Source organism: Dendrobates tinctorius, unplaced genomic scaffold (genome assembly GCF_039654945.1).
Source record: "Dendrobates tinctorius isolate UK_male_01 unplaced genomic scaffold, ASM3965494v1 ptg000023l, whole genome shotgun sequence".
Lineage (NCBI taxonomy): Eukaryota > Metazoa > Chordata > Amphibia > Anura > Dendrobatidae > Dendrobates > Dendrobates tinctorius.
Genome location: NW_027361691.1, coordinates 12,657,367 through 12,670,647, shown reverse-complemented (window position 1 = coordinate 12,670,647; position 13,281 = coordinate 12,657,367). Strand labels below are relative to the sequence as shown.

At 45.8% G+C, this 13,281-nt stretch overlaps 1 protein-coding gene across 1 annotated transcript in view; it reads right to left on the bottom strand.

The window, feature by feature from the left end:
• Positions 1–13,281, bottom strand: part of LOC141084518 (cyclic nucleotide-binding domain-containing protein 2-like) — a 346,033-nt gene that overhangs the window by 294,309 nt on the left and 38,443 nt on the right. Inside the window, exon 3 of the mRNA XM_073569275.1 lies at positions 2,674–2,741. Within this exon, the coding sequence (XP_073425376.1) occupies positions 2,674–2,741 (68 nt within the window). The remainder of the gene's footprint in view (positions 1–2,673; positions 2,742–13,281) is intronic.

The following is a 13,281-nucleotide window of genomic DNA, read 5'->3' as shown; positions in this document are numbered from 1 at the left end:
TGTCCTGCTGGATCCGGGACGGTTGGGAGGTGTGAATGCTCCCCACCATATACCTTGTACACGCATGGTATAAACCAAAGAAAAAATGGAAACAGGAGCAATTAAAAAAATAAGATTTTTTATTGTTATACAAAATGGAATAAAATGCAATTTTAAGAAAAAATAGTTTGTAAAGTAGGAAATAAGGGAATCAGTGACACCCAGTTGCCACACACAGGTGTAGATAATGGTACATATTGCAATATCTGAACAAAGGCATATAACAGTGACAAAAAAAGGCTCTCTCTGTGTTATCCCTTAAGTACAAAGGCATGCAATATCTTCTCAATGTTTACATAAAGTGCATAATGCATGAGAAGGGTCCAAAGTTAGAACTACGCCAGATATCTAAAGAGGAATATATAGTCAGATACTATGTCAATCACTGCTAATATCTGAGGGAAATAAGTATATCTACCAGTGTAGAACAGATATATATAAAAGTAATCCTAAAGTAGGAACCACTAATAGCCATTGACAAAGAGGCTGTCAGCCGATGTAAGAAACAATAAATACTGAAAGGGATAGAGCCAGAGGTAGATATATGCCAGGAATGAATAATAAGTGTATAAGCAAATACCAAACTAACTGTCGTGTGGACTGCGGGACCCCTACGCGCGTTTCGCTTTCTTGCTTCTTTGCCACCCCGAACACTGTTATATGCCTTTGCTCAGATATTACAATTTGTACCATTACCTATACCTGTGTGTGGCAACTGGGTGTCGCTGATTCCCTTATTTCCTACTTTACAAACTAATTTTTCTTAAAATTGCATTTTATTCCATTTTGTATAACAATAAAAAATCTTATATTTTTTTAATTGCTCCTGTTTCCATTTTTTTCTTTGGCTTATATATTGCTTTAATGGATAAGCTCTAATATTGATAGTCTCCTTGTGGTATTCTTGTACACGCATGGCTCCGCACATCTCATACACAAACGGTTCCACTTCGTATGCATCGTACACACACGGCTCCGCTCCGTACACCTCGCGCACACACGGCTCAACTCAGTGCACACATGGCTCCACTCCGTAAACCTCGTACACATGCAGCTCTGCTCCGTACACCAAGTACACACGCACCCACGCTCTGTACACCTTGTACGCACATGTCTCCACTCCGTAAACCTTGTACACATGCGGCTTTGCTCCATACACCTCGCGCACACATGGCTCCACTCAGTACACACATGGCTCCACTCCATAAACCTCATACACACGCGGTTCCGCTCCATATACCCTGTCTCTGCTCTGCTCCATACACACGTGGCTCTGCTTTGTACACCTCATAAACACGCGGCGCCGCTCCGTAAACCTCATACACACGCGGCTCCGCAGACCTCGTACACACGCGGCTCCACAGACCCTTTACACACACGGCTCCGCTCACCTTGTATACAAACGGCTCCGCTCTGTACACCTCGTACACACACGGCTCCACTCTGTACACGTTGTAAACACACGGCTCCACTCCGTACACCTCGTACACACACGGCTCTGCTCCGTACACCTTGTACACACACGGCTCCGCTCCGTACACCTCGTACACACACGGCTCCGCTCCGTACACCTTGTACACACATGGTTTCGCTCCGTACACCTTGTACACACACGGCTCCGCTCCGTACACATTGTACACACACGGCTCCGCTCCGTACACCTTGTACACACACGGCTCCGCTCCGTACACCTCATATACACAGGGCTCCGTACACCTCGTACACACGGCTCTGCTCCATACACCTCGTACACACACGGCTCCGCTCCGTACACCTCGTACACACACGGCTCCGCTCCGTACACCTCGGACACACACGGCTCCGCTCCGTATACCTTGTACACACACAGCTCTGCTACATCCACCCTGTAAACCCCTCCTGACTCCACACATAAACTTCCCCTCATCCAGCACCATGACAACCAACACAGCAGAGTCCTGCATACACTGAGGCCCCTGATCATGTGACCCCTGACTCCTCCACTCCTGTGACCTCATCACAGGTCCTGTGCACACAAGGCCGCCCAGCGACGTCATTGTTGGCTGTGAGGGGCTGCGGTGGGTCTCTCCGCGAGGGCGAGGATGGGGTGCATGGGGGGCGTGCAGATTATCTTAGCGCAGTTCGGGAAAAATAGACTCCCAGGCGGGACAGCAGGTGGGGTCAAAATCGGGACTGTCCCACTAGAATCGGGAGGTATGTCTCAAGTTCCGGACCCAGCACGCAGGTACCCGTGGTTCGGTCCACTTTCCTATATATGTACACAGTGAATGCCCCGTAGAATAGTGAGCGCAGCTCTGAAGTGTAAGTACAGAATGCAACTTAAGATCCGTGTGTGTCGGCAGCAGAAAGCTGTTTATTGTATTCATGTTAAATAAATCCTATAAAACCTTATAAGAGTGGTGGCGTGCAGAATGCTCGAGGCGATGCTGAATAATCAGTTTTGCCAGAAGTGTCTCTAAAACAATATTACATTTTCAGGAATTATGCTAAAATCTGCAGAAGCCAATTCAATTCATTAAATACTGCTCCCTCCGTTACAGAATTTCTAATTCCCATCATTTACAATAATTATTTTATTGCTACCTGTAATCATTATTTCAGCCTGTAATCCTTGGGAGATGATGAAATTCTTACCTATAAATTTTTATGAGGTTGCGAATAACTTGCACAACAAGGACAGCTGTGCGGAACTTGTGGATGTGCTGTAAGAGAGAATGAGAAGCGACAGAGTGCTGATTACTACATCGTGTCGGCGGTACTACATCACAGACATTCTGGCAACAACTTACACATTGTACATTGTGGCAAATGGACTTCGGCAGTTCAGGCCGAGGTTCCTGTGCACGGAGCGATCCAGTGTCGAATATTCAGGACACTGAGACTGACGAGGCGCGAGACTATCGGATTCTCTCGATTATTGCACGTTAATGCACACGCTATGAAAGTGCACTGTGAGAAAAGCCATATTGCTCTCAGCTATTCAAAATTTAAGGGAAGGGTAAAAAAGGAAGAGGAATCCCCTCAGGCTAATCACATTGAGAAGTGTTTGGCAGGAGGTATAAAACCCCTTTAAATGAGGTCTGCTAGGAGCAATAACATAGACATAAAAGGCTGCTATCTGGTATTTACACAGAAACGGTCACGAATGACTTGACCGTAGTAGTAATCCGGAAAGTCAAAGTTTTTCTTTTACTCCAAATAGGTCCATAATGGTAAAGATGACAGTGTATCAGTGGTGACCAATCTCCTAAGCAATTAGCACAGCGCTTACAAGTTCTTTTTTATAGAGCTTGTAAGTGCTGCTCCAAAGCTGCAAGCAGACAGCTTTAGTTTCCCTGCATTCTGCTGATGTGTAAAGCTATCTCTGCTAGGAGAACAGTTCGAACCATCGGTATTATCCTTGCTGCTGGTCCACACTGTCATTCATAAGGAGGCATGGATGTCTGGCAAGAAGAAAAGACGAGAACGGGTGTGCTACTGTAGGTCGAAGACACAACAACATGCTTCGGCTCATGTCTTGGCATGTAAAGAAACCAGAACAATGGACACCAGAGGCTTCATGGGCGGACATACCACCTGTGCAGCCTGTGCGGCTGCACCGGGGCCCGGAGGTGGAGGGGGGCCCCTGCAGGGCGGCTAATACTGAGTGCAATCTGGCCTGTTTCTCCGGGCCAGAGGCTCCGGGGGGGCCTCTGGCCAGATTACCCTCGTGCGGTGGGCAGGAAGCGATCCCAGCTGGTCCGCTGCCTACAAGAGAAAATAGCAGTGGAGCGGAGCTGCAAGGATCCGTCCTGCTTCCTGCCAGCGTCCGCGCTTCCTGTCTCTGACACAGACAGCAGCGCCGCTGGATGATGTCATCGTTCAGTGGCCGGCTGTGCCAGAGCGAGGAAGCAGCCAACGATGGTGATGGACAGGTGCTGTGTGTGTGTAGAGATGAGTGGTGGTGTGTGTGCGTGTGTGTGTAGTGCTGCAGGGGTATGTGCAGAGAGGTGAATGGTGCTGTTTGTGTGTGTGTAGGTGGAGGAGAGGGGAATGATGGGGTTGATGGCGAGAAGGCAATATTGGGAGGTTATGGGGAGAAGGCAATGATGGGGTGATGGAGAAGGCAATGATGGGAGTGATGGTGAGAAGGCAATGATGTGGGTGATGGGGAGAAGGCAATGATGGGAGTGATGGTGAGAAGGCAATGATGGGGTGATGGAGAAGGCAATGATAGGATTGATGGTGAGAAGGCAATGATGGGAGTGATGGTGAGAAGGCAATGATGGGAGTGATGGTGAGAAGACAATCATGGTAGTGATGGTGAGAAGACAATGATGGTAGTGATGGTGAGAAGGCAATGATGGGAGTGATGGGGAGAAGGCAATGATGGGAGTGATGGTGAGAAGTCAATGATGGGAGTGATAGTGAGAAGGCAATGATGGGAGTGATAGTGAGAAGGCAATGATGGGAGTAATGGTGAGAAGGCAATGATGGGGTGACGAGGAGAAGGAAATGATGGGTTCATGGAGAAGGCAATGATGGCTGTGATGGGGAGAAGGCAATGATGAGCGTGATGGGGAGAAGATAATGATGGGGATTATGGGTTCATGGAGAAGGCAATAATGGGGTGATGGGGAGAAGGCAATGATGGGGGTGATAGTGAGAAGGCAATGATGGGAGTGATAGTGAGAAGGCAATGATGTGGATGATGGGGAGAAGGCAATGATGGGAGTGATGGTGAGAAGGCAATGATGGGGTGATGGAGAAGGCAATGATAGGATTGATGGTGAGAAGGCAATGATGGGAGTGATGGTGAGAAGGCAATGATGGGAGTGATGGTGAGAAGACAATGATGGTAGTGATGGTGAGAAGACAATGATGGTAGTGATGGTGAGAAGACAATGATGGTAGTGATGGTGAGAAGGCAATGATGGGAGTGATGGGGAGAAGGCAATGATGAGAGTGATGCAGAAGGCAATGATGGGGTTGATGGTGAGAAGGCAATGATGGGGGTGATAGTGAGAAGGCAGTGATGGGAGTGATGGTGAGAAGTCAATGATGGGAGTGATAGTGAGAAGGCAATGATGGGAGTGATGGTGAGAAGGCAATGATGGGGTGATGGAGAAGGCAATGATAGGATTGATGGTGAGAAGGCAATGATGGGAGTGATGGTGAGAAGGCAATGATGGGAGTGATGGTGAGAAGACAATGATGGTAGTGATGGTGAGAAGACAATGATGGTAGTGATGGTGAGAAGGCAATGATGGGAGTGATGGGGAGAAGGCAATGATGGGAGTGATGCAGAAGGCAATGATGGGGGTGATGGGGAGAAGGCAATGATGGGAGGGATAGTGAGAAAGCAATGATGGGAGTGATGGTGAGAAGTCAATGATGGGAGTGATAGTGAGAAGGCAATGATGGGAGTGATAGTGAGAAGGCAATGATGGGAGTAATGGTGAGAAGGCAATGATGGGGTGACGAGGAGAAGGAAATGATGGGTTCATGGAGAAGGCAATGATGACTGTGATGGGGAGAAGGCAATGGTGAGCGTGATGGGGAGAAGATAATGATGGGATGATGGGTTCATGGAGAAGGCAATAATGGGGTGATGGGGAGAAGGCAATGATGGGGGTGATAGTGAGAAGGCAATGATGGGAATGATAGTGAGAAGGCAATGATGTGGGTGATGGGGAGAAGGCAATGATGGGAGTGATGGTGAGAAGGCAATGATGGGGTGATGGAGAAGGCAATGATAGGATTGATGGTGAGAAGGCAATGATGGGAGTGATGGTGAGAAGGCAATGATGGGAGTGATGGTGAGAAGACAATGATGGTAGTGATGGTGAGAAGACAATGATGGTAGTGATGGTGAGAAGGCAATGATGGGAGTGATGGGGAGAAGGCAATGATGAGAGTGATGCAGAAGGCAATGATGGGGTTGATGGTGAGAAGGCAATGATGGGGGTGATAGTGAGAAGGCAATGATGGGAGTGATGGTGAGAAGTCAATGATGGGAGTGATAGTGAGAAGGCAATGATGGGAGTGATGGTGAGAAGGCAATGATGGGGTGATGGAGAAGGCAATGATAGGATTGATGGTGAGAAGGCAATGATGGGAGTGATGGTAAGAAGGCAATGATGGGAGTGATGGTGAGAAGACAATGATGGTAGTGATGGTGAGAAGACAATGATGGTAGTGATGGTGAGAAGGCAATGATGGGAGTGATGGGGAGAAGGCAATGATGGGAGTGATGCAGAAGGCAATGATGGGGGTGATGGGGAGAAGGCAATGATGGGAGGGATAGTGAGAAAGCAATGATGGGAGTGATGGTGAGAAGTCAATGATGGGAGTGATAGTGAGAAGGCAATGATGGGAGTGATAGTGAGAAGGCAATGATGGGAGTAATGGTGAGAAGGCAATGATGGGGTGACGAGGAGAAGGAAATGATGGGTTCATGGAGAAGGCAATGATGGCTGTGATGGGGAGAAGGCAATGATGAGCGTGATGGGGAGAAGATAATGATGGGGATGATGGGTTCATGGAGAAGGCAATAATGGGGTGATGGGGAGAAGGCAATGATGGGGGTGATAGTGAGAAGGCAATGATGTGGGTGATGGGGAGAAGGCAATGATGGGGGTGATAGGGAGAAGGCAATGATGGTGGTAATGGAGAAGGCAATGATGGGGGTGATGGAGAAAGCATTGATGAGGTGATGGATAAGGCAATAATGGGGGTGATGGGGAGAAGGCAATGATGAGGGTGATGGGGAGGAGGCAATGATGAGGGTGATGGGGAGGAGGGAATGATGAGGGTGATGGAGAGAAGGCAATGATGGGGGTGATGGGGAGAAGGCAATGATGGAAGTGGTAGAATGGGCAAGGATAGGGATATGGGGAGGAGGAAATGATGGAGGTGGCGGAAAGGGCAATGATGGGGGTGGAGGTAAAGGCAATGATGGAGATGGGGAGAAGTCAATGATGGTGGTAGTGGAAAAGACAATGATGGGAGTGGTGGGGAAGGAGACCATGATGGGGGTGGTGGTGGAGAATTCAATGATGGTGGTGGAAAGGGTAATGATGGGGGTGATGGAGTGGGCAATGATGGGGTAGTAGGGGAGAAGGCAATGATGGGGTGGTGGGGGAGAATGAAATCATGGTGGTGGTGGAAAGGGCAATAATGGGGTGATGGGGGAGGAGGAAATGATGGAGGTGGTGGAATGGTCAATGATGGGGTGGTGGAGAGGACAATAATGGGATGCATGGGGAGGAGGACAATGAGTGGTGTGGGGGATTGGGATGGGAGGAAAGGGGACTTATAATGGACTTATGACCAGGGGGAGGTGGAAGAAGACATTATTATTGCTTATTATGTCTAACACAGTTCCTTAGTATATAGTGTATGTACTTATTATGTCTAACACCATCCCTTAGTATAGAGTGTACGTAATTATTATGTATAACACAGTCCCTTAGTATATAGTGGACTCACTAATTCTGTATAACACCATCTTTAGTTACAAAGTTTCCTCTTTTATTATGTGCAAGACCGTCCATCCTCTCTAGTTATATATGGTGCCGTCCCTTATTATATAGATTCCTCTGTTGTCTCTTACATAGTGTATTCTTGTTAAATTTGTTATTCACTGTGCCCTCTTTTATTACATAGTCCCCTCTCTTTCTAGATATATAATGACTGCTGTTGGAGCAGCCGGTGATCAGACTACCAGTCCATTATCTCCTCCATTAGACAGGAAGCTTTCCCATGCTCCATCAGCCATCATTGCATTATACAGCTAACAAGAAAGGACGGTATCTAATAAAAAACACGGCTTTATATAATCCAATATGTAAGGGACGGTACTGTACATAACAAGAGAGGGCACTGTATAAGGGACAGCAATATACATAATAAAGGAGGCTATGTTATATGCACATGTATGTGTGTGTGGATATATATATATTATATATATAGCTTTGACACCATAAAAGGAAGGGGGCCCAGACACATTTCTTGCACAGGGGCCTCAAGCTGTCAGTGTCCGCCCCAGAGAGGCTTCATAGTAGACGCTGGATGACGAGATGAATTGCATTTCTTGTTGGCCACCAGAGACTACCATCAAGACTGTCTCATATTATTATTATTCTTTTTTCATGTATCACTTTTCTGTCTTGCTGCCGCAGCTCCCTGGTCAATTCTACACTCACTGTCAACATGTTTCACCGCATATGTGTCATGGGTTTGTCAGAAGCTGTAGACAATCGCACTGCATCTAGCTGCATTTGGCTCTGCAGACACCTTCTTAACCCTTCTGACTCTTTGTCACAGTGGCAACCTTTCTCCAGTTCTAATTGACACACCTAGACCTGGGTGTTTATAGACTAGCAGCTTGCTACTGGGAGTTGCTGGTGATATTTCCATTTCTCCCTGTTGAGGCTTGGAGCTATAGCAGTCGGCTATCTTACTTTTTGGTGTTGCTGGAGGACATCTGTGTTACATTTCTGAGTCTACTCAAGATAAGTGTTCCCCTTGTTCGTCTATCCCAGCTGTCTTTAGTGGTAGTTGGGAGTGAATAGTTCACACCCTGTTATTCCCTAAGTAGGGCTTATCACCAGGGTCAGGCAGGGATTAGGTTCCTGCTTGGTGGTAGATACAGAACCTATATAGGGACTTTTAGGGCAGACAGGGTGACTTTAGATCTGCCTAGGGGTCTCCACTCCATGATTTCATTGCCAGTGTCCCATCCCCTGATGATGCCACATATGCAGTGAAACATGTTGGGGTGACGCGTGCTATAAACATCACTTGCCCTACCCTGCATATAAATGGTGGCACCCCGGGGTGTCATCAAATGTCCTCCTTTTTTGACTTGGTATTTCCACTCACTTCAGATCGGTCTTTACTGTAGATGGGAATTCAAATTGGTCTTTGGTCTGGATCTTCTGGTACTGAATAGGCTTCATATAGGAAACCATGCACATCACTAGCGTCAATGATATGTTGTGCTCCGCATGACTGTGTGAAGTCTTGTCAGCTCAGGAAGATCTGAACCGAAGACTGAGCCAAAAACTGATCTAATGCAAGCAGAGGACTAGGTGGGGAGCTGGAAAGGTAGGAAAGGTGAGAGACAGGACAGGCGAGGGGGGAGGACAGGTGAGTATAATTTTTATTCATTACCTCTTCCCAGCTCTTTAAAGAATCCACAAAATGGCAGCTATGGTGCCTTGAAAAAGTATCACGTTACATCCACAAGCTTAAATGTTTTATTTATTGGGATTTTACATGATTTACCAACACAAAGTAGCAAGTATTTGTGAACTGTAAAGGAAATGATACTGGATTTTCAAAATATTTAAAAAATATAAATCTGAAGATTATGCCATGCTTTTGTATTCAGCCCCAAAATGCGTCAATACTTTGTAGGACCACCTTTTGCTGTCATTTCTGCTGCAGTGTTATGGGGGCTGTCTCTACCAACTTTGCACATATAGAGGTGACATTTTCACCCCTTCTTCTTTGGACACTTGATCTTGCTCAGTGAGATTGGATGGAGTCGTCTGTGAACAGCTATTTTCAAGTCTTGTCACAGATTCTCAATGGGACTGTTACTGTGTCGTTGACACACATGAATACGGTGTGATCTAAACCATCCATTGTATATCTGGCAGGATGTTTAGGATTGTTGTCCTGCTGGAAGGTGAACCTAAGATTTCACCATATTTAGCACCATCCATCTACCCATCAACTCTGACCGGCTACCCTGTCCCTTCTGAAGAAAAGCCTCCCCACAGCATGATGCTGCCACCACCATGTGTGACGGTGGGAATGGTGTTTTCATGGTGATGTGCAGTGTTAGTTTTCCACCACACATGGTATTTTGTATTTAGCCAAAAAGTTCTACTCTAGTCTCATCTGACCAAAGCACCTTCTTCCACATGCCATGTAGAGGATGCAGCTAGCACGTGAAAGAAGGTGCTCAGGATGTGCAAATCAATCCCAATAAATTCAGATTCTGGCAAGTCCAAAATTTTGAGGATTTTCTATTAGTATTTATAATTAATAACAAATCAATTTGCTCTTCTCTAATGCCTACCAATGGAAACACGATGAGTGAAACATGTCAAGACAATTTATGTTGAGCACAGGCCAAATATTAGATATTTTATGAAAAAAGTTAACTAATATTTCTCTGCCTTCATCTCTCCTCTCCGCAATGAGCAATCAATTGGATAGCAGCAAATTTATATTTTCGTCCTATGTGCTGTCTGAAAAATCTGCAACATAAATGGAGAGGTCTAACAAATTTGACATCCCGTCCCCAGAAATTTAGTCTGTGGATTGCAATGAAAGGGGTTAAAACTTCAATTTGATAGTGGATATGTCCCATGTGGATTTTCACTAGGGCTATATGCACAGAATTTTTTGAGGTGATTAAAAACCATGAGTTTTTCAAGAAGCTTTGAGAAAAGCTCCTCTTTTGGAGAGATTTAGAGGAGTTAGCCTTTTCCAATGAGTTTTGAAAAAAAAAAAGTATTCCTGCATTGTTCTTTGTAGCCTTCTGAATTTGGAGAAGTTCAATTCAGGATCCTCTTCAAAGAAGTAAACTGCACTTACCTTTTTCCACCAAAAACTCAACAGCAAAGAGGATTTTCCATGGAAATTAATTTCAAAAGTTTTCCAAGCGATTTTCAAGACGTTTTTTGGAGAGGATTGCTAAAAAAAAAATCCGTAAAAAAACTCGATTTGAACCTAATCAAATCGTGAGTTCATGCTGCGCCTTTTTCCGCCTTTTAAAAAAGTTTGTTTCTCAAACTTCTGAAATCTTGACTTTTCTTTGAAGCTTTTTAATCATCAAGTATCTTTTTTTTTTGTTCCTTTGGCTGGTTCTGGAGCCTTTTTTTTCCTGCATTTTCCAGCTGCTTTTTTTGAACTGTATTAAGCCATGAAGAAAACATTAGACATTTTTTGGTTGGAAACAATAAAAAAAAGAGAAAAATCAAGGGCGTCTTCAGGGCAATGTTTTAACCTTCTCCTTGACTTGTGTTTTTAGCATCGAGCATCTTCCTGGTGGAAAATGCCTGGGTTATGTAAATGTTAGATTGTTGTACCATGGAACAATAAATGGCATAAAAAAAAACTGCAGAAAAACATTGCAGTCTGAACAAACCCCAAGGATATTTTTTAATTTAGCAAAACACGGACTTACGCTTGGAAAATTCACTGTTCAAAGAAATCTAATCACCACATGTTGGAAAAATTTTCGAAGGTTAATTTCCCATCATGGATTTTTAATGGCATCACAAAGGGTAAGATCTGTGGCATATACTCAGCGTTTACACAGTGGATAAGTCCCATGTGGACATGTCCAAAAAATCCATCCTCACATTTATCAAAATATCCTGAATGCTCATATTTGTTGCTTAATAAATGTCACATCTGCAATTTGAGCTTTCAGAAACCCACATTGTTCGCCCCGTCTGATCTAATGCTTTTTTTCAGTACAAAATGCGTCTCGTTTGCCAAAAACTGCTCCAATTTTTATAAATGGTTCCTTTCTCTTTAGAACTCAGAATCTATAGGAAAAATATCACTGGCTGTATTCAGATGTAAACCGAGAAAGTTTTTCCTCCTTACGATCTTCTGTCTGCCAAATGACACTTTTATAAATCTCAGGAACGACGGATGAAATTTCTTCCCGGATTCCAATATTCCGTGAATGAGCCCATTCCCCGTATTTGACTTGGTTCTTCTTCGACCTTCTTCTCTTTCAGCAGAAGGTCTAAAGTTTCTTCCTCTCCGGGACGCCGATTCTCTGTCATCCGGTGTCATCACGCGCCGCTCCTGTTTACAGATTTTCTGCAAATCATTGAATTCTATATTATATCCCCATGGTCACTGTCTTCTTCTTTACGATACAAATGAGAGAAAAATTGGACCATTTTTCAACAATGTGAAGAATCCGATTTTCATCAGTGTTTGTTCCGTGTGTCCGTTTCTATCATCAGTATTTCATCTGGGGTTTCGTGTGGAAAAAAATGAAATCATTTCCAAGCTTCTATTACCCATTAAATGGTCGTAAACAGACTGCAAACAGATGGCACTCAGATGGAGCATGGATGATACATGGACAGCACACGGACTGCACATGGATGGCACACAGACAGCACATGGATGGCTCACGGATGGAGCAAGGATGATACATGGGCTGCACATGGATGGCACACAGACAGCACATGGATGGCTCACGGATGGAGCAAGGATGATACACGGACTGCACATGGATGACACACGGATGATTCACGGATGGAACAAGGATGATACACGGACTGCACAAGCATGGCACACAGACAGCACACGGACGGCACATGGATGGCTCACGGATGGAGCAAGGATGATACATGGGCTGCACAAGGATGGCACGCAGACAGCACACGGATGACACATGGATGGCTCACGGATGGAGCAAGGATGATACATGGGCTGTACACGGAGGGTACACAGACAGCACATGGATGGCTCACGGATGGAGCAAGGATGATTCACGGACTGCATATGGATGACACACGGATGATTCACGGATGGAACAAGGATGATACACGGACTGCACAAGGATGGCACACAGACAGCACACGGACGGCACATGGATGGCTCACGGATGGAGCAAGGATGATACATGGGCTGCACAAGGATGGCACACAGACAGCACATGGATGGCTCACGGATGGAGCAAGGATGATACACGGACTGCACATGGATGACACACGGATGATTCACGGATGGAGCAAGGATGATACACGGACTGCACAAGGATGGCACACAGACAGCACACGGATGACACATGGATGGCTCACGGATGGAGCAAAGATGATACATGGGCTGCACATGGATGGCACACAGACAGCACATGGATGGCTCACGGATGGAGCAAGGATGATACACGGACTGCACATGGATGACACACGGATGATTCATGGATGGAGCAAGGATGATACATGCACTGCACATGAATGGCACACAGACAGCACACGGATGACACATGGATGGCTCACGGATGGAGCAAGGATGATACATGGGCTGTACACGGAGGGTACACAGACAGCACATGGATGGCTCACGGATGGAGCAAGGATGATTCACGGACTGCATATGGATGACACACGGATGATTCACGGATGGAACAAGGATGATACACGGACTGCACAAGGATGGCACACAGACAGCACACGGACGGCACATGGATGGCTCACGGATGGAGCAAAGATG